Below are 21625 nucleotides of genomic sequence, written 5' to 3'. Positions count from 1 at the left end.
CTTTTAAGCAGTGTATGCCTATGACATAAATTTTGATATATAAAGGCATAAAGAAAAAAATAATGATCTATATAATGCTACTGCCTTCCGTTAACATTTTGATGCTTGTTCTTCTGGGAGTCATTGTGCTTCTAGGAAGTTAATTCAAAAGGGCTCTGGGGGATAAAGAAAGGAAGGCAAACATGTAATAGGTATTCAGTCCCCCGAATTTCAGTATCTTATTTTTGTCTAGATAACTTCATAGATCAACACTGTGTGCAGGTGTTATCACTCGCCTTTCTTTCTTTTTTCTGCCCTTCCTATTTTCTTTCTGTCTCTCCATGATGGAAGTCAGCTTTTCCCCTAGGGGTGGACATCTGTTGGAAGTTGAGTTACAAGACAAAGCACAGGATCTTTGAAGAGACTGGCAGAGGAGAGGAATGAGATCTGTAAAGAATGAGGGAAGGTGCTCGAACCATGGGTCTCAAAGCTTGCACCCTAGAGCCCTGCAGAGATTCGTAAAGTAGACAAGTGGGTCACTCCTGGCAAGCTGTCATGTTGGCAACTCAGATTTGCCCCTTGTCTTGGTGGTACCGTCCTCGTGGATAGTGTTGGCAAATGTGCTTCCCTTTACAAATGACCTTAATTAACTTAGGAGAAGGGTTTTCCTTACATTTCCACTGGAAAAATGGGAGTATTGGAATCCTATTAATAACTACTTAATATTAATGCCCGGCAGCTTTCGCCTGCTTTCTCATCTCTTCCACAGTCCTTAGTAAGGCTCACGTCACACTGGGATCGTAAAGCTTTCCCTAAAAGCCTTCACCATTCCCTTTGGTTGGCTGCCTGTTACTGGACCTGCTTCTCTGCCGTGTTGTGACTGTCCTTCTGGTTGATGCTTTCTCCCGGCCTCCGTGTCACCGACAACATCACCATGGCTGGCGGCAGTAAAAGCGGCCTAGGCTCCAGGCGTATGGTGTCTTAGGACATGATTCCATGTTGGCATCTGTCTTTTTCGTCTTGGCGCTTAATGCCATGAAATGGATGATTGAATGCTTTGATTTAGGGAGTTCCTAATGTGTTTTTTTTCACAAGCAGTTTTAAAAATGTTTTCTTAAACACCTTGTTACTAAATAGTTTGTATGTTAAATTGCTCTTCACTGTCCCAGCCTTGTTCGTGTCTGGTCATGGCGAACAGACTGAAGGTCCTCACTGCTCCTGAGCTGAGCGTGGGTGTCCCTGGAGGGACAGTCACCAGTGACTGACCTTGTACGAGTCTCAGAACCCAGGGGTTTGGGCCTAGTGCCCTGGGAGGTGCATTCCACCCTGCAGATATTGGACTGTGCTCTTTCCCCCAGCCTCCCCCATCCTGCCATCCAGACGCCATTACTGATACCACCCACTCATCTGTAGTTAGAGGCAGGGAGAGTAAGAGTTGTTTGAAACTAGATTCATCTGAGTCGCGGGAGAACTAGCTGAGTTCTGGTGTTGACGCAGGGTCAGGCTTGGTTTTTGGCTGTTCACACGGAGCCATAACTGTGTCTTTAAGGTGAGGCTCCTGTGAGGCCTGTCGTGCGTGGTCACACAGGAGCAGGGGGTCAAGGGCCGGCATGGCCTCTGCCTTGCTGGGCCAAGATGGCCTCAGAGAGGCGCCCGTCCCTTCCTTTCTCACTGGCTGAGAGCGTAGAACAGAGAGATGAGGGCCCTGGATCTGCATAAAGAGCCAGAATCAAGGCCTTGGTGAGGAACTTCGGGAAGCATATCTTGAATACTCACTTGCACCTTCTTATTTCTGCTTCTGGAGACAATGTTTTGATTACAAAGTATTGTTTTAGAGTTACTAAAATGTTATGATCCATACACAGTGCTTCCTTATGTAGATAGAAATGGAGAGAAGCCTACTCTTCTTATTTCACTGTTAATGTTATAATAGTATGTAATGTGTAATAATGTATAATATTATATATCAGATAATAACTATATAGTAATGTATAAAATATTATGTGAAACATATAATCCTATAACAATATCAAGGACACAGCGGTCTTGTTATCTGTGCCTTTTTATGACTAATGCGGTTGAAAGCCTTGCTGTCTGTGAACACCTTTTCCTCATACTCTGTGCCTTTGGGTATTTTACCCTTTTGAATAAAGGATCTCCTTTGGCTTTTTACTTCCCGAGGGAGTCTTTGATTAGGTTGCACAGGTATAGATGCACATCAGGTAGAGAAAGAAATCTCTGACTTTCCTTTGACCAAGCTGTTATTTGTCACAGTCTCTTACTGGGCTATGGTCGTTCGTAATTAGATATCTCCTCCCATCTGACCTTGGGTGTGAGCCTGAGAAAGAGCTGCAGATTAATTTTTTATTTCTGGCTTCTAATACAACCTATAACACAGTAGGCTCTCTCCGTGGATGTTGACTAAGTGCTGAAGGCCATGTAGAGTGTGTAGTCTTAGACAAATCACATACCTGCTTTTCTTTTCCTTAAAGTTCTGAAATTGGTACCTTCTGTCTTTTAAAACAATAACATGTTGTGTGCATATTTTCTAGTTAGTATGAGTGAAATCTTCAGGGACAGCGTGATCCCCCTGAAACCTTTTGTAAGTAAGCAATATAGCTTATAACATCTATGACTGTTAATTTATTTTATTCTTTTTTTATATCTTTATTTTGAGAGAGAGACAGAGCATGAGTGGAGAAGGGGCAGAGAGAAAGGGAAACACAGAATCCAAAGCAGGCTCCAGGCTCTGAGCTGTCAGCACAGAGCCCAGTGCGGGGCTTGAACTCACAGACCTGAGATCATTACCTGAGCCAAAGTTGGACACTTAACTGATTGAGCCACCCAGGTGCCCCATGACTGTTAACTTCTTCTTCTTCTTCTTCTTTTAAATTTCTGGGAGAGAGAGAGGCACTGTGAGCAGGAGAGGGTCAGAGAGAGAAGGAGACACAGAATCAGAAGCAGGCTTCAGTCTCTGAGCTAGATGTCAGCCCAGCCCGATGTGGGGCTCGAACCCATGAACCATGAGATCATGATCTGAGCCGAAGTCGGATGCTTAACCGACTGAGCCACCCAGGCGCCCTGACTGTTAACTTCTAAAGCCAGTCAAAAGTTGTTCTAGTAAACCCTTTGGATCCCATTCAGTTGTTCTGAGCAATAGGAAAAATTCAGAGGAAATGAAAGATGACAGGAAGGCATAGAAGAAAGTAAAGAATTGGAGGCTTTACCTGAAAATTAAAACACAGCTTCTTCTGTCTGCCTCTCCAGAGACCAAAAAGTCTAAAAATGGAAACATTTTTTTCCTCCTAGCTCATTGATGCCAGAACCTGACTGGAACTTATACGATACAAATAATTGTCCCCATCTCACCCCCCGTGAATGAGTTGAGTACAGAAATCGTGTATCTGTTTACAGAATGTTGCATCATGGAAGCTCTTCCATGAGATATAATACATGTTTTATGCACTGTGTTTCCTTTCTGAAATCTGGAAAGTTCTGAATTCTAAAACACGTTTTGCCTGGAGGAGTTCAGATAAGGAGTCGGGACCTATTCCCATCCATAAATAATTCTGAACAGAATTGATAAGAGACGTGAACGAGGTTTCACAGAACAGGAGGATTGGCTCATTCAAGTAGTAATTGAGGGTTTGCCATGGGCGAGGTTCCCTGCTAGGTAGCAGGTCACCAGTTTGAAACGACGGGCTCTGCACTGTTAGAGGCGGCACACAGGAACATTTGAATACCGAGGTTGGAGACACCAGGGCTTTTGCACTGCAGATGAAAGGGAAGGAGGACCTAAATGAAGATCATGGCAGGAATGGAGAGAGGAACGCATGTGTGGATTATTGTATTGCTAACAAGAATTGACTGGTTTGGCTACTGATAATGTCTGAAAAGCAAGAGGAAAGGGAAAGAGTCCAAACGGATGCCAGAGTTTGGAGCCTGTGTGGCTGGGGTTGTTGACTCCATTGCCAGATGTGTGAAACATGGGCCAGGGGAGGGGTTTAGGGAGAAGGGGATAAGCCATGGTGCTTGCCTGTAGCGGACTGAGATGTGGACTCGGGGGTAGGAACCATGGGCCTGGAACATGGGGTAAATAAAGGCACAGCCGAGGCAGAGACTTGGAAATGACGCTCACAAAAATGGTAGGTGGGACTCTGAGTATTAGCTTTGCTTCTGCAGTTCATGGCACGCAGGAAGAAGATGGACAGAGATTCTTGTTATTCCAGCAAGACTGTCTGCTGTTCAGCTAAGGGCTCCAGCATTTCTATTTGTCTCTAAGTAAAGTGAGCATCTTAGACTGTGACCTGGGAATCTTAATGATGAAACTTGTTGTAACTCTAGGTGTGAATATTAACCCCATTTCCAAATAAGAATCTATCTGTTGTTTGATTGTATTCAGTAGATGTAGCTGAACTGTTGATAAAGACAGATTGATTTTCTTGTAGTAATGATACAGTGTTGCTGAGTAAAAAATATGTTCTGTTTTTCTTCTGATGATAGGTTTAAGCTGGTTGGCAGTTGAACAATTTGGTTGTTTTTCCCCTAAAGGAAATTTTGTTTCTTTTCACATATTTGTATTTGTTTCTATTATAGGAACATAATTGGAATTGGCATTAGTATAGCAAGATTGTAGAAATACTATGCATTATTGTTTGCATACTGCTGCTTAGATAATGAAATTATTTGAGATTAAAAAATATATACTGAAATTAGTTGTGTGGGGCTAAGCCTACCTAATTGGACTAAATCCAGGCATCCATTATGCACTACGTAACAGTGTCTGGACAGAGATGTTCTTTAAATATTAGAGGTCATTTATTTTGGACCTTAGAAATTTGCCAGAATGTGGAAGAATATATACAGATTTGGCAACTGGCATTCTTTTAAGATCAGAATGTATTCATCCTCAATGGTACTGTTTGATCATTAGGACCAGGGTCCTAATAGCTCCAGGGTCAGTGTTCGTCTTCCAGCAGACCAACCAGTTCACCCTTGAGGGTTTCTCAGCTGGGGTATAAACTCAGTCGTAAGGATGCCGGTTCCACCCTTTGGACTGGGATCCAAAAGCATCTCATGGGTTTATAGAAGAAACTTGGAAAGATGACCTTTGGAAAGAACTGTGGTGTCCAGACAGGGGTGGGGGCCTATGTGTTGGAGTGGTGTCTGCTTCAGGTTACTCTTGATTCCCTTTGCACCGGTGACCACATCCCCTCTTCCAGCACGGCCCCTGACCACTTGCCCGCACTCACATACACACACAGAATCACTTAAGTTGTTAATGACTTTCCTCTTGCTATGGGTGCTATTCATCTTAATAACATCTTTTTGTACTTTTTTATTTTGAAATGATTTCAGATTTACAGAAAAGTTGTAGGAATAGTACAGAGCACTGTCTCTGTCCTTAACCCAGTTTCTCCAAATTATGATTTTATTCCATATTCTTTACTATTTTTATCATACATATTATCATTTTTCTAAAGCATTTGAGAGTATTTGGAACTTACAGTGTCCTTTATTCCCCCAGATGATCCAGTAGCGTTCCCTAAAAACAAAGACTCTCTCTTATCTATTCATAGAACCACTATCAATAGTGAGAAATTAACATTGATGCAGTATTATTTAGTCAACAGACCTTATTATTTCACCAATTGTCCCACTAATGTTTTTTATAGCAAAAGAATAATAATAGGAAGAAAAATAACAACAATAATAGAAATGAAGAAAGAAAAAGAAAGAGCTTCCCAGGGTCAAGTTGGGATCAGATACTGCATTTCGTCATGAGGTCTCTTGAGTTTGTTCATCTGGATGAGTTCCTAAGTCTGTTCTTGTTTTTTGTGGCCTTGACATATTTGAAGAGTAGAGCCCAGATATTTTATAGAATGTTCCTCAGTTTATGTTTATTTGATGTTTCCCATGATTATTAGCTTGAATTGGAGTTTTTGGCAGGAGCAGCACAAAAGTATTGTGTCCTTCATGGTGTGATTTAAAACAAATCTTTGTTTTTAACCTAAGTTTTCATTTTGTTGTTGTTACTATTTTTTAATAGAGGTGCTTCTTCACTGTGCTCTTCTAATCATACATTAATAAATCGTTTCTAAGTACTTTGTATTCAGGGAAGTGTAGGGGACACAGACATGACAAGAGTTTCTCGTCCCAGCAAAACATTCATGATCTTCAGGGAAGGAGGCATCAGTAAAAACAACTGCCTTCTCCTTTGTGATTTGTGAGGTACATACACCCTAAGGTCTTGAGAGATCTTCAAGTTTCTGAACGCCATGTTCTCTCACCCCCATTAAATGCTGTCAAGTACAACCGAAATTTTCATGGACTTTTCCAGAGCCTTAATGATCATATGAATACAGAGCTAACGTCATTCATAAAGCTTTTAAAATAATTTCTACCAGTAAAAGAAAAAATATATAGTCTATTTCTTCCTTTCAGTAAGATTAACCATGACCTTACCAGTGTCTGTAAACCCAAGGTGATGGTGGTGGATAAGGAGTCTCCTGCACGAGCCGTGTTGTAGACCATGACCTGAGCCACCTTGGAGTTGGACGTTCCAGTCCTTTACCCTCACTTCGGTGTTCTTGCTAAGAACCTTCCCTTTCCGAGCCCTCTTTTCTTTCATCAGTCGTAGTTACTAGCTTTCCGCAGAAGAGAGTCGTGTTGCTTTGCATGAGTCATGGGTGTGAAGCCACACGTAGACCCAGGGGGAGTGAGGGGGCAGGTGAACAGATAAGAACCTTTGTTAGTTCAGAGCCTTCCTCCTTCACCTGGGCATTAGAATGTGTGCAGCTCACTTCATTCCTGAGCAGGACTGGTGTGGGCTTTAGACTTACTTGTGAAGAATTAAATTCATGGAGGTTATTTGTTGAACGCCAGAGGTTTGCTTTTTAGAGTTTAGAGTTTGTCTCCTACCCTTTCCTTCCCCACCCTTCCTGACTCCCTCCCTCTCTTTTTCTGTCTTTCTTTTTTTTTTTTTTTTTTTTTTTTTTTTTTTTTTTTTTTTTTNTTTTATTTATTTATAGGAGAGAGAGAGAGAGAGACAGCGGAGCAGGGGAGGGTCAGAGAGAGAGGGAGTCACAGACTGAAACAGGCTCCAGGCTCTGAGCTGGCAGTCAGCACAGAGCCCGACGCGGGGCTCGAACCCACGAACCGCGAGATCATGACCTAAGCGAAAGTCGGACGCTTAACCGACTAAGCCACCCAGGCGCCCCTTTCTGTCTTTCTTTTTAACGCTACAAGAGCAAAAACGAAAACACATGTGTCATAGTTAAGTGCCAGTAAGAACAGAGCCTTTGCTCTTCACACGTGTCTTCTAGTACCTTGCATTTGTCTGACACTCATAGTAGGAACTCAGCAGTGAGGTGAGTGAATGAGGTGTACAAAGCAAAAACATCCCCTTCTCCTTCCCCTCCTTCCTCCCCAAGGTCACCATTATCGTCTTGTTTTACCTTAGTTGGCCAAATTCGGTACTCTCAAGAATTGGAGTGATAGCATTTTCCCTCTGGAGCAAGTCTTGCGCTAAGCAGGATGCAGTTAAGCACTCTGGGTTTTCCTCGTGCACATGTAGGTTGGCCCTAAGCTGGGAGTTCTCTGCACACTTGTAGGGACAGGGATGCGATTATAGCTCCTTCACTGTAGCAAGAGAAAGCGCCTTCCAGAGGCTGACACTGGAGAAGGGGATGATGGTCTCAGTCACACGTGAGGTAGTTGAAGCTTCCTAAATTGTGGCTTTGGCATTCAGCTCTATAAATGTCTTAGAGAACATTGAAGGAAATTTTTCATAGTTTTCCCAGTTACTCAGCCTGTTCTGGGATACTTAATACTTCCGTCAGAAACAGTTAAGGTAAAAGAAGTTACATTAAAAAAAATTTTTAATGTTTATTTATTTTTGAGAGAGAGAGACACAGAGCGTGAGCAGGGGAGGGTCAGAGAGAGCAGGAGACACAGAATGTGAAGCAGGCTCCAGGCTCCGAGCTGTCAGCACAGAGCCTGATGCAGGGCTCGAACCCCTGAACCACAAGATCATGACCTGAGCCGAAGTCAGATGCTTAACTGACTGAGCCACCCAGGTGCCCCCAGCATGCACCTATTTTAAAATTAAGCTTTCTTCTTTTGTTGACTGTAGAGTCTGTATTTGAACCTAAAGGCCTTACCCATATAACCTCCAACAACTTAGCTTCCTTATATCTTACTCTACATTAATTCACATTTAAAATGTCTGTGTTGTATATACTTCTTCATTGAAGTGAAACTAGTATTGATTTTACTGTTGTGAAGAACTTCTTTATAAAAAAGACATCTTGAAAAATAAAGAAATTTTCTAAATGACAGAGAACGTGTAATGTAGAAAGCGCCACGATAACTTGGAAACTATAAAAATGTTTGCATTTTGTTTACTTTGTTTTACTCTCCTGTTGTGAAGAAAAAAAAATAATACACATTACCCTCTTCCTATCTTTGACAGCTATTGACCTAAAAAGTGGTTCTGGAAAAGTTTATCAAGGCCCCGCAGAAGGCTCTGCGGATACGACCTTCATACTTTCAGATGAAGATTTCATGGAGGTGGTCCTGGGCAAGCTTGACCCTCAGAAGGTAATGTTCCTAACAAGTCCATTCATCATCATTGCTTCCTATTTGACAATTGCACTTTTCAGCTGACTCCCAAATGCTGATTTATAAGACACGTTCCTTAGATCTTTGAAGAAGACACAGTTGATATCAATATCTGGGTTGACAGATCATATATATTTTTAATGGAGTTCCAAATAACACCTTTTAAAACTGAATTTGGGGGTGAAATTCAACTTCAGCATAGACTAAAACAATATAAACCCACATCTAGACCTTTAAATATATTCTATCATTAATTTACAGGTGAAAAACCATACATTAGTAGATATTTTTGAAATTAGAAATTCATTCCTAATGTGGAAGATTATTAAGTTGTCTTAATCATCATTGAAAACTGCAAATAGAAGGATAGGATGTAACAGTTAGTGTCTGTCTTACTTAAGGTGAACCATTTAGAGGCCTTTCCATGGAAGATAATGGTTACAACAAGACTGCCCTCTCTGACCACTATTAATTAATATTGTTCTGAGACTTTTAGCCAATCCACATACACACAAAATTAAAGAGACTGATGTAACAATAAGAACAGAGAAGAACCTGTTACTTTCAAACCATTGTTGCATAGGTAGAAATCCCAAGAGAATCAACTACCGTTTCTTAGAATTGAAGGGCTTCAGGCAAGCAATTGAATGTTCAGTAATTATTAAAAAGTAGCTTTCACACAACAGCAAACCCAACCTACTGAAAATAAAAGTCGTTTATAACCACAACCCAAGCTATAAAATCCAGTGACTTCCCTAACAAGGAAAGCCTATGAGCACAGCTGTGCAAGTTTACAAGGGGCAGAGTAATTTGAATACCTGTGAAAGTGCACTTTCCCTGGGTAGAAAAGTTCTTTAAAAAGAACTGTACAGTAATTAGTGTAGCGTTAAAAATATAATCTTTGATGTCAGATAGGTCAGAGTTTCAATCCAGGCTGTCACTTATTCTCTAAATCTCCGTGTTCTCCATGATAAAGTCAATTGAATCATTGTAATAATCCCAAATGGTAGTCATAACTAAATCTGATAATGTATATGAAGAGCACAGTCTACTTCTTCGCACCAAGTGTCCTCAGTTGATTCCTTCCCAGAAATTTATTCAGCACTTACTCTGATTAGGGTACTAAGTGTGACTCAACGAGACAGCGCCCCCTACTGTTTGAGCTTAGTTCTAGAGGGGAAGGGAAAAGAAATCTAATTTCAGGTATGAAGAAAAATAAGGCACAATGATGGGTCATAGCACTGGTAACAAACTTTTTGGTAAAGGGTCACCTAGTGAACATTCTAGGCTTTGTGGTCCAAATGGTCTCCACTGCACCCCCCTCACTTCTGCCTGTGTAGAGTCAGAGTAGCCACAGACAATGTGGAAGCGAATGAATGGGGCTGTGTTCCAACTGTGAAACTGTATTTGCAGAAACGAGTTTGGCCCTCAGGCTGTAGTGCCGGCCCCTGGATTAGATGGTGACACGCTGGGGGAACTGAGATGGGGTTGTCCACAAAGGCCCGACAGCGCTGGCCAAAGTGAGTGCTCATGGATGAGCCACGAGGCCAAGAACACTCAGTGTTGAGGCAGGAGTAGCCGGGCTTTATTGGAGCACTTTAACTAGTGCTGCTGGAGGAGGCTGGTGAAGAGCATCAGGAGTGGGGAGGAGGGAGAGTGGGAGAGCAAGGAAGGGCTGGTTTGCACAGGGCCTTAGAGGTCTTGGCAAAGAATCTAGATCTTGAGTGTGATAGGAAGCCATTGAGTGGTGGCATGAGTGTGCAAAGTCATTCTGGCCACTGAGTGGAAAATTGACTCCAGGGCAGAGAGTGGGTCGATAAGAGTTCTTTTTTAGACATGTTACATTTGAGATGCCCTTATATAAAGATTTAATGTAGGATCAGGGCAACGTTTTTGTAATTGCCAGGACGACAAGACCCTTGGGGGTGTGTGTGTCGTTTAGTGGATAGCACAGGGCAGTGGCATAGAAAATGGTGGTGCTTTCCTCACGCCACGTGCCTAAGTCACCAGCAGATGGAATGGGAGGAAGTATAAAAAAATAAAAGCAGAAACAAAAACTTGATGAAAACCTAGGTATTCATTATTCTTAATGATAATCCTTTGAGAAATTCTAATTAATATCAGAGTTTTTCTGAAGCCATTTGGCTCTGTTACCTTCTCCCCGACCTCAGTGCTACTATCAGTCGTCAGCCATCACTGGCCACATCTCCTCTTATACAGTCTTCCTCTCTCTGCCACCTACTCTTGTCAACTGTGGTGGCTTCCTTCATGATTCGTAAAAATGGCTTCTCAAACTAGTGATTCTTTGTTCATTGCTTTTCTGATTGTCTTTTACTCCATTCCAAGTCCACTTTAGCCCTTCTTAGCATCCAACTGAGCTAACCACCAACTTCTCAAAATAATATCATCCCTCAGCTTTCATGACACCATATTCTCTGGTTTTGCTTTCTCTACCTTTGGTGCTTCTCAGGGCTCATTTCAGGGCTCTTCTCTAAGTAACAGTCTTTCCCCAAATGAGCTCATCCATTCTATGTTATTTAAAGCCTTGGATGTATAGACAACTCACAGATAAATGTCTGACTTAGTTGTCTTTTCTGAGTTCCCTAGTGCCGTCAGCATCGCTCTGCCTGACCTCTCTGATGGGAGGTCTCATGGGCATCTCTCACTGACTGCATCTAAGATAGAACTCCTGAGTTCATTTTCTCCCCCAATCTCCTCCATCTCGGTAAATGGCACCACTGCCTATCTGCCCAAGTCAGTATGCTTGATAATGTAAGGATTATCTCGGCATCCTTCTATATATACCTCTGTATTCTGTTTGTCCTCAGTTCTGCCTGATCTTTGTAACATTCATTCTCTTCATTGTTGGAGACACCACCACGATCCAAGCCTCCAGCATCTCTGCTGGCTTACTCCCTTGGCTTCCTGGCTGGTCCTCCTGCTTCCAGCCTTGCCTCTCCACCAGTCTGTTCTCCACACAGGGTCCAGGGGAACCCTTTAAAAATGTAAATTAGATTATTGGTCACCCCATCTGAAAACCTCTCTAAGATTTCCATTTGCACTTGGATGACATCCAAACTACAGGACAGTATCTCACATGGCGAGTTTCTTGCTCGTCTTTCTTGCTTCAGCCCACAGCGCTTGTTTCCTCCCATTTCTTCCCATCACCCTTTACTCCTTCGGTGTCTATGCCGTTACCTTTTCTGGAACTTTACTCCCAAGCTTTTTGCATCAGTGGCTTCAATTCATCCAAAGCAGTCCCTTTCTGTTAGAAAGGATGTGAGATAGCATCCTGCTCTCTCCTTCCTAGTGTTTATAACGGGTTTTAGTTACTTGCTTACATTTTATTTTTTGACTTCCCCACTATAACATTAGCTCCCTGGGAACAGAGGAAGATACCTATTTCCTGCCCAGACTATCACCTAGCATACTGTGGGCCATGACCAATACTTGAGCAGATTAAAACAAGGATAAAAACAAGGAACAGAAGCTCACCAGCAGCACTTTAGTCCATGGGGAAACCAAAAATGCCAGCATGCTGGACTCCATGAGGTTCTCCCATAAACCTGGGGGAACTAATAAAGACAACAATGATACACAGTGTAGTGGTACCAGTAACCTCTGCAACATTCTGGAAAGCACCAAATAGAAATAAGCACGCAAAAGACATGAACCAGTAGTCAATAAAGAAATAGAAATGACTAACATACATAAGAAAAACTATTAACTTTTTCCAGGAGCCACAAAATGCAAATTAGCGGATGTCATTTTGCCTCAAATGAACAGTACCGTCAAAGTTGGGATGAGAGAATTCAGGTAGCTGGAGCGAATATAAATTTGGTGTAGCCTTTCTGGAAAGCACTGGAGGAGGGCTTCAGACTTTGTTCCTTCGTGGCAATTTTTTGCCTCGCACTCCTAGGCTCAGAGAAATACCTGACTGTCCAGTTTATTAAGTGATTAGGTCCAAGCAAGAGTTGTGTTTGACTGATGTCACTGTATTTCCCTCGGAAATGTTAAATGTTCCGTACTATGCCTGTGATTTGCCGTGAAGCCGTGCCGCACAGTTTGGAAATTGGTGATGGGGAAGCGTGGTCATGTCATGATTAAGTAATTGTTCTTCTAGGAATCTATCCTAAGGAAATAGAGGGAACCAACGCCAATACACAAAATTCTTCCACTCTGTGACACTGTTCACTTTGGTTTTGGCGTATCTCTTGCAGGGAGTTAGGGGTTCTGATCTTCGGTGGCCAGTTCGTCTCAGAGCTGGGACGCAGCAGGCCCTTTTCTGTACTGATGCCTCTGCCACACTTGTGGAGCACAGCGCCACTCACTGCCCTCCAAAGCCGTCTTACCTTTAAAATCCCAGGCTCCCATTTGGACACCTTGCACTTGATCTTGATGGTGAATGAGTTCCCCTTTACTGCTTTCTGGGTTAAAAAGTTGACGTATCTTTGCTTTCCCTCCAGTTGATGAGGGTTTTGCTTCCAAGATTAAGTCACTGTTGGTTGATAAGCCAGAGGCTGTGTTGAGGAAGAACACGTGTGAGTACACAGCCTAGCCCCACTTCTCACTGGCGCTGCCCCTTTAGCCGGGTATTATAGCTCTCTGGACTGAAGTTTTCTCCTCTGTCGACCGGCAGTAAACAGGCCCACTGCAAGGCGATGGCTTGCCTTCTCAAGTGAGACTATATTTCTAGGGCTGCTTTGTAATGGTAAGAGTACATGGATATCACAGTATTTTCCATCCATCTAAAAACCTAGGGACTTCTTGTTCCCTTCATATTCCATATACTGTATTTTCCCAGTGAGCTATATGACCTGTGATGTGTGTATTCTCTTACTGGCAGGAAGTTGACGACGAGGTTGAACTTGAGGAACATGGACAAGTCTCAGTCAGGTCAGACACACAGGTGACTGTACTACCTGGTGTTTGAACTCACCAGCCTTCACTTGGTCACAATGATGAGTTTGATAGGCCACATGTCACACGCTAAGCTAAGCGCTTGACACACTATCTCATTTAGCTCAGCGACAAAGCTGCATTATTTAGGGACTGTTGTCATGCCCCAGCGGATGAGGAGGCCTGAGCTCTCAGAGAGGTTAACTAATTGCTCTTGCTTGTCCTGGGTTTTAACCCAGCCCTTCTGATGCTACAGCACAGGGTCGATTCACTGCTGTCTTACACGGACTTATTTTGTCCGTACGTGGCTTTCTCTTTCAAGAAGGGTAAGAAATATGTCTATTGTCAGGACTATAGCAAAGCCCTTTCTTCATAGGGTCTCAAATTCACATTTAAGAACATAGACCGACATCCAAGTGTGGGTTGAGACACAGAACTCCCAGATCTGTCAATTCAAATACAATATTCTGTGGTTTTCCAAAATACACAAGGAGTCTTTTTTTTTTCTTAGGTATCTAGGAATTTGGGGGCCATCCATAATCATTAAAGTATCATTGCTAGGTGAACGCTGCCTTTGTCGTCCAGAGTTATTATCTCAATTGTATTCAGTCTGAACAGTGATCTTTTAAGAAAAGAAATGAAATGCAACGTGATAAAATCTGACACCCTCCCCCCACCCCTACCCCGCTCTCCTTTCCAGGCATTCTTTAGTGGCAGACTGAAGGTCAGAGGGAACATCTTGCTGACCCAGAAGCTTCAAATGATTCTCAAAGACTATGCCAAGCTGTGAAGGACATACCACCTTGTTAATAAGAATAGAGAATTCCAATATTCTCTTCACCCAGATATGCAGAAGTGATCACAGTTAAGATACAGGGGACTTTGCTTAACATTTTCAGATTTTAGATAACTTTTCAGATTTTAATTTTTTACTAACTTTTCATGTTATCATTATTTTTACAATGAACTCTGAGCTAGCATGTAATTATCTTTGTGTTCTTAGAGCTCTATCTTCATAATAAAAAAATTTTCACCCACATCTTCAGAACTGCGATAGCATTTATAAGTAGAAAGGAAAATTAAATGAGGAAAGCCACTTTCATGTCTTTTGGACTTTCCCTAATTTCTGTTCTCTAATGTATCGATAACCCAGTTTTAACATGAATTGTCACATGTATTCACTTATTCTTCATACTTTGCTATGATGGTGTTCTACTTTAAAGCAGGAAAACGGTCTTTATGTTCGCAAATAGTTTTCCTTCTTCTTGCCTCAGTTTTGTTGAAATTTCTTAATTTTCACGTGATGCCTGTAAGTCTACCACACATAAGAATTTTCTTATTTAATCAGTAATCTCAAATCAGAAATAGGTCACAGGCAAGTACTGTCACACTAGTCTTTTCCCCACCGTGTAGCCCGGATGACGTGTGCTAAGGAGTTGGCCACAGAGGCGACCAGCAAGTGGGATGCCGAGGTCGGAGATGGAGTGCATTCCAATCGTGGACCCCAGCCGGGAACATCTGTGCGTAGGGGCCTCTTACAGGCAGCGTTCCCTGGCCACCGGACTTTGACATGGAGATCTACGGGCAGGAAATGTATTTGGGCGTGTTGTTGGGATCAACGCCTCGGTGGGGAGTGGTAAACGGAGGAGGCAGAGAGAGAACAGAGGAGGCTGTGGTGCCCTTCAGCATTGCCCTGCACTAACTAGTCACCAGTTACAGCCTACCCTGCGGAAGGACCATGGCCCAGGGCCGAGGAGTGTGCTCACAGTCCCCTGATTTGCTCAGTCACTGGGGGACCGGCTTCAGTCCCAAATAGGGCTTCTGGGACCGTGGACTGGCACGTTGCTTCAGGAGAGAAGACCGAAGAAACTAGAGCTCAGGGATCAAGGGGAACAGGCTCAGAAACATGGAATTGGAATATTTAGCCCAGTGGGGGAACGCGGAGGTGCACCTCAGTATCGCTGACTAAATGAATGAGCAGGGTGCCTAGAAGACCTAGAAGAGAAGTTTACGTATTGGGCATTTACACCTCAGTCTCATGATCTCTGTATGTTATCCTAAAATTAACTATAATTCAGAGTGATTTATTGTTATACCAATTGAATTTGTCATTAAAGTGGCAGCCTTTTAACGTTGGTCTTTTGTTGTGGTAGCTGTTGCTCCTGAACTCGGAAGAGCTTGGTGTCCTCCACATGGAAACAGCATATTAAAAGTAATCAAATGCCACACACTGTTGAGATTGTTGAATATAGACCCTAGGTCTTTACAGCGTGTTAAGAAAGAGATGTTTTAATGATCTTAACTAATCTTCCTCTGTCAGTCTCAAGGGTCAGAGAGCTGCTGGTATCCAGATTTAGTGCCGCCTTCTTTGTCTTCATGCTCGTTAACATTTTCTGTAATCTTAATATTGTTGAATGAACTATCCCCCTTAATTCCTTATTTCCCTTTTATCCTCCATTAAGAAATGTATTAACTTATTAATGAACCCAAAGGGTTAGTCTCCCTGTCTTTTCCTTGTCTCTTTTATAATTTCTTCTTTCTACCTATCTTTGTAGGATCAGGTTCGAGGTTTCAGGCCTGCCCACTCTTTGGAAGACATTTTCTTCCCTGGAGCCAGTGCCTTTGAACCTGTATTGTAGCTGTGCTCCCTCCATATTCCCACAGTCCCACCCACAGTTATAAGTCATTACTAGGTCCTCTGTTGTCATTGTGTATGAACGCTCAAGATAAACACATCATCTTCCCGTCCTCTCCTAAATGTGCGTGTATTCTTGTTGCCTTGGTTAAGAACATCACCTTTTAGAGGCAACTGGTTGGCCCATTTGGGGAAGGGTCAGACTCTTGATTTTGGCTCAGGTCGGGATTTTGTGGTTGTTGAGAGCCCGGCATTGGAGTCTGCACTGACTAGGGATCCTGCTTGGGATTCTCTCTCTCCCCCCCTCTCTCTGCCCCTCTCCTGTTTGCACTCTCTCTTTCTCTCAAATAAATAAAACAGTAAAAATAAATAAATAAATAAATAAAAAAGAACACCACCTTTTAGAGAATACTCCAGGGTTTTCCAGCTGCCACTACCCAAGTATGACTTACTGGTGTTCTAGCTGGGCTCCAGTTTTTCAGCACCCACCCTCCTCCACCAGAGGGGCCTTACTAGTACACACACCTGAATAAATATGTGACTTCCCAGCTCAGAAACCTGACAGGGTTCCTGTGTGGCCATCTCTCCACCAGACTCCGGTATGGTTCCATGTTGCATCAGTTGGGATTCCTGCAGTGGCCAGGAATAAAACTAGTTCAAGTTGGCGTAACACAACTTGCCAGTGTAACCAAGAAAACATCCAGAAGAGTAGGACTGTCTTTGAAGGGGCATGATTGTGATCCTGCCCCAATTCCTTGCCTTCTCTCCCTGCTTTATCCACAAGCTCCGTGTGGTACCCTCCCTGGTAACCCCAGCTCATTCCTATTTGGTCACAAGAAGGCCACCACCAGGTGCAGCCTCACAGTCCCATCCTGCATCAACCGGCCGAATAAAGAGCCCTGGGTTCTCAGAACCCCAGCGAAAGCTTCATCTGCTCTCACTTGAGTCAGAAGCCAATCCTCCATTCACCTCTTTAGAGATGTTGGCTATGCCGATTGGGCTGCATCTACCAGGGCCCAAATGTATAGCTAAGGGTAGTGTGTTGGGAGGTCCTTAAGACGCCCTTGGTTTTGATGATTTGATGGAAGGACTTGAGGGACTCAGCATATAGCCATACTCAAGACTACAGTTTATTATATCGAAAAGATAAAGCAAAAGCAGGAAAAGAAAAAGGCTGCATTGAGTGAAGTCCAGAGGAAATCAGGTAAAAGCTTTCAAGGCTTTTTTCCCCCAGGGAGTCACACAAGACACACTTAATCCCCCAGCATCAAGTCGTGAGAACGTGTGTAAAATGTCTGTCAAGACTCAGTGTCCAGGGTTTTCACTGGGAGGCTCATCACACAGGCCTCTCTTGCCAGACCACATAGCAAAATTTTGGATTCATAGAAGGGAAGCAGGTATATGTAGCATAAACCCCATAGTACAGTGTGGGTACAGAGAGCCACTCTGCGGCAACCCTCCTGAAACCTAAGTTTCCAAATGCCAGCCCAGGACCAGCCTTGCAGGCAAACCTTTCTGAGGATAGCTGTCTCAGAGCTGCTCTGCTAACTCTTCTCCATCCATGAGGTCAGTTCCCCCTGAACCTCATGGTCTGAGAGCTCATCAGGTGTGATATCTGAGGAAATTGAGAATACTGGGAACACAAATCACATGCTCCCTCTGCAAAGCCTCCTTAGCTCTCCCAACTTGCTTTTTTTTTTTTTTTTTAACCTCACCACCTGGTAAACTCCTCTATATTCTTAAGCTTTCCAAGTGTGCACCTTTGTGAAACTGTTCTTACTAAATACTGCTAGAACAATCTCTGACTTCTCACAGAAGTTGGTATATCTATTTTATTTTTTAAAAAATTTTAATGGTTGTTTTTGAGAGAGAGAAGCAGAGCACAAGCTAGGGAGGGGCAGAGAGAGGGGGAGACACAGAATCCAAAGCAGGCTCCAGGCTCTGAGCTGTCAGCACAGAGCCCGACGGGGGGCTCAAACCCACAAACAGAGAGATTATGACCTGAGCCGAAGTCGGACACTCAACCAATTGAGCCACCCAGGTGCCCCGGATATATCTATTTTAAAGGAAACAATCTGTGAAAGTGGATTTTTACAGTGGAGGGAAATAGATTTGAGTAATAATCTAATAATCGTGTCCCAACATAAAGTTTACCCTTTATTAGGTCAACAAATAGAGCAGCAAAATTAAATGATAACCTAATTGCACTGAGAAATCCTGAAGTTGAGAGACCTCAAAACCCGAAAGGGACAGAAAGTGATTTTCTGAAGAGCAGAACTTTTTAATTCAGTGTGGACTAAGGTATTTAAGAGGGGAGAGGAAAGAAAAAAACAAACAAACCAAGCAACTGTTTAAAAACCCATAAATAGGCCAAAAAGAAAAATTGCAGGCCTTGGCTAAAAAGAAAGTAGATTTATTTTACATGAATATTTAGTATATTGGCTCAAAATTGCCTAGTAAGTGATCTCTAGACATTGGGGCTAACGTCGCTTAAAAGTGGAAAAAGATAACCTGAGGGGGTGAAATGTCGAGACACTCCAGTTCAAAATGTACCCATGTAAGAGTGAGCTATTTATAGCCTTGTCCCAAAACTAATTTTTTAACGTTTGTTTATTTTTGAGAAGGAGCACACACACGTGGGGGAGGAGCAGAGAGGGAGGGAGACACAGAATCTGAAGCAGACTCCAGGCTCTGAGCTGTCAGCACAGAGCCCAACACAGGGCTCGAACTCATGAACTGAGAGATCATGCCCTGAGCCGAAGTCAGATACTCAGCCGACTGAGCCACCGAAGGACCCTCTGAACCTGTGTTTAAGAAGTTGTCCGCATAAATTGTCGCCAGCTGATGAGAAGATCCAACTAGACAAGTAGAGCTGTGTGTTGCTGGGGAAATTTCCTGCAGGTAACATGGAAGAAGATGTAAAACTGAACCAGAGAAACAGACTAGAAAGTTATCACATCAAGGGAGTGTCCTTTGAAAGGAGGTTGGACAGCTCGGCTCTGTATTCTGTAATGTCTTTTGATGTTACAGGTATGTCAGTCGGTAACAACAATGGGTTAAATGAAGTCTCAGCAAACACTTTCTTTCAAGGACCAGATAGTAAATAGTTTAGGCTTTTCAGGCCACATCTGTAGAATCTTTTTTTTTTTTTAACAGCTTTGTGAAAAAGGTACAAACTTGTACAAAAACAACCGGCACGGGGGGCCGTGGGGGTGTTTAGGTTTGGCCTGTAGGATGAGACCTGGGGATAGATATTGAGTGCTGGTTAAGAAAACAGTACTTTGGGCACCTGGGTGCCTCGGTCAGTTGGGCATCCGACTTCGGCTCAGGTCATGATCTTGCAGTTCGTGAATTCGAGACCCATGTTGGGCTCTGTGCTGACATGGCTCAGAGCCTAGAGCCTGCTTTGGATTCTGTGTCTCTCTACGCCCCTTCTCCACTGGCACTCTGTCTCTCAAAAATAAAAACATTTCAAAAAACAGTACTTAAGGGACACCTGGGTGGCTAGGTTGGTTAAGCTTCCAACTCTTGGTTTTGGTTCAGGTCACAATCTCATGGCTTGTGGGTTTGAGCACCGCCTTGGGCTCCTGCTGGGATTCTCCCTCTTTTCTCTCTCTCTCTCTCTCTTTCTGTCAAAATAAATGAATAATAACAAAAAAGAAAACAGCATTTAAGACTATCATCCTTACTTGCTGTAAACCATTAAGAAAGTAGGCAAGACCCTCTCCCTCCTGCACACCCAGGCAGTTAAAACTGCCTGGCACACGCAGTTACCAGCTCTCAGCCGCCCGAGCCACCAGCACCTGCTCGGTTTGCCAAACCAGCAACTCAGGGATCCCCCTGATCTTCCCTTTTCGGCCTCCGTCAACATTCATGAACCGCCGCTGTTTACACAGGGCTGTTGTAAACATTGCACTGCCTTGGAATTGTTTTCTTAGGTTTAAACTTTCAGGAGTGGAATTTCTTACTGAGTCAGATGGTAAGAGTGGCTTTACAGCCGACAGGTTCCCGTATGCTTGTCTCACTTGGGGGGTGAGGCGAGGAGGGCAAGTGTCAGTGTGTCCGTAATGGTGAGTTTTGTCATAAAAAAAAACAAACAAAACGAAGTGATGGCCTTACACAAAGTCAGTGCCTCCTGACTGCAGCAAGGCTTTCATGGCTAGCGTTACTATGTTTTGTATGGCCATGCAAGAAAAAGGAATGGAAGCAATAAGCCTTAGATGCCTGGTTCAAATGCGGTGGTTGTGGGAGTAAATCAGACAAGAGGTACACGCCCTGTGTTGGGAGGCAGTTGATGGGCCAGGAGGAACGGGCCTCTGTTTCTGATATGAAGTAGTTCATGATCTGAACATAACAGTCTTGTTCACCCAGTGTATCATAAGAAAATGAGTGGTGTTGTGTGTTTGAGTTGAATCTTTGACTTAAGATTTTTTTTAAGTTTTTTTATTTATTTTGAGACAGAGAGGAAGAGAGAGAGCGAGCATGAGCAGGGGAGGGGCAGAGAGACACAGAATCCCAAGCAGGCTCTCTTCTGTCAGCACAGAGTCCGATGTGGGGCTCGATCTCATGAGTCATGTGATCATGACCTGAGTCGAAATCAAGAGTCAGACACTTAACTGACTGAGCCACCCATGCGTCTCTGACCTTTTTAAATAATCAACTGAAGCTGAGCCCAATGACAGCCAAGCCTCAATCCAAAGTGAGCCACCACTGTTTCCCATGCCCCAAGGGAGGACACATGGACATAAGTGTGCTTTACCTTTGAGCTCTGATTGGGAGATTAGAGATTGGGGTGTAGGAACCACTGCCTTCTTGGGCCCACTGTCCCCTAAAAAAATAGACCTCCCTTCTTTTTCTGCCTAATTCAGAGTACTCAGTTTTATTGGCCTGTGGAGGTAAGGACACTCTAGAACAAATCATTCCCCCTTAGTCTTCACCCTGCAGCTTAACTTGGAAGCAATGTCAGAAATATGGTCTTTGCTACCTGTGACCATATTGATTTCCAGAGAACAATTTTCAAGACCATGAATGGATGCTCAGTCAAGAAGTATTCATTGGACTCCTAATGTGTACTGGGCATTGGAGATTCCGAAGTGAGCAAGGAAGAGAGAATATCTGACATTACACAGCTGGTTCTATTGAATGAGTAGATGCAATTTTATTGTTATGTCTTAAGATATTATCATTTAAAGAAATTCCTATTCTTGAGCACATGTTCCATGGCTTATCAGGTTTGAATTCAATTGCATTAAAAAAATTTTTTTTAATGTTTATTTTTGAGAGAGAGAGAGACAGAGCACAAACAGGGGAGAGGGGCAGAGAGAGAGGGAGACAAAGAGTCTGAAGCAGGCTCTAACTCACAAACCATGAGACCATGACTGAGCCAAAATCGGATGCTTAACCCACTGAGCCACCCACGCACCCCGAATTGCATTTTTAAAATTAATTGGAGAATAAATATTTGCCTATGAGTTGTTTAAGAAATACATA

At 43.1% G+C, this 21625-nt stretch overlaps 1 protein-coding gene across 1 annotated transcript in view; it reads left to right on the top strand.

Annotated features, from left to right (window-relative positions):
• HSD17B4 (hydroxysteroid 17-beta dehydrogenase 4) overlaps positions 1 to 15726 on the top strand; it is an 85853-nt gene extending 70127 nt beyond the window's left edge. The window contains exons 23-24 of the mRNA XM_039244950.1: positions 8453 to 8580; positions 14201 to 15726. Of these exons, the coding sequence (XP_039100881.1) occupies positions 8453 to 8580; positions 14201 to 14290 (218 nt within the window). The 3' untranslated portion in view covers positions 14291 to 15726. The remainder of the gene's footprint in view (positions 1 to 8452; positions 8581 to 14200) is intronic.
• Positions 15727 to 21625: the final 5899 nt, after the last annotated feature.

The sequence above is a fragment of the Hyaena hyaena genome, unplaced genomic scaffold (genome assembly GCF_003009895.1).
Source record: "Hyaena hyaena isolate Hyena2069 unplaced genomic scaffold, ASM300989v1 scaffold_250, whole genome shotgun sequence".
Taxonomy (NCBI): Eukaryota; Metazoa; Chordata; class Mammalia; order Carnivora; family Hyaenidae; genus Hyaena; species Hyaena hyaena.
This window is presented reverse-complemented; position numbering and strand designations above follow the sequence as displayed.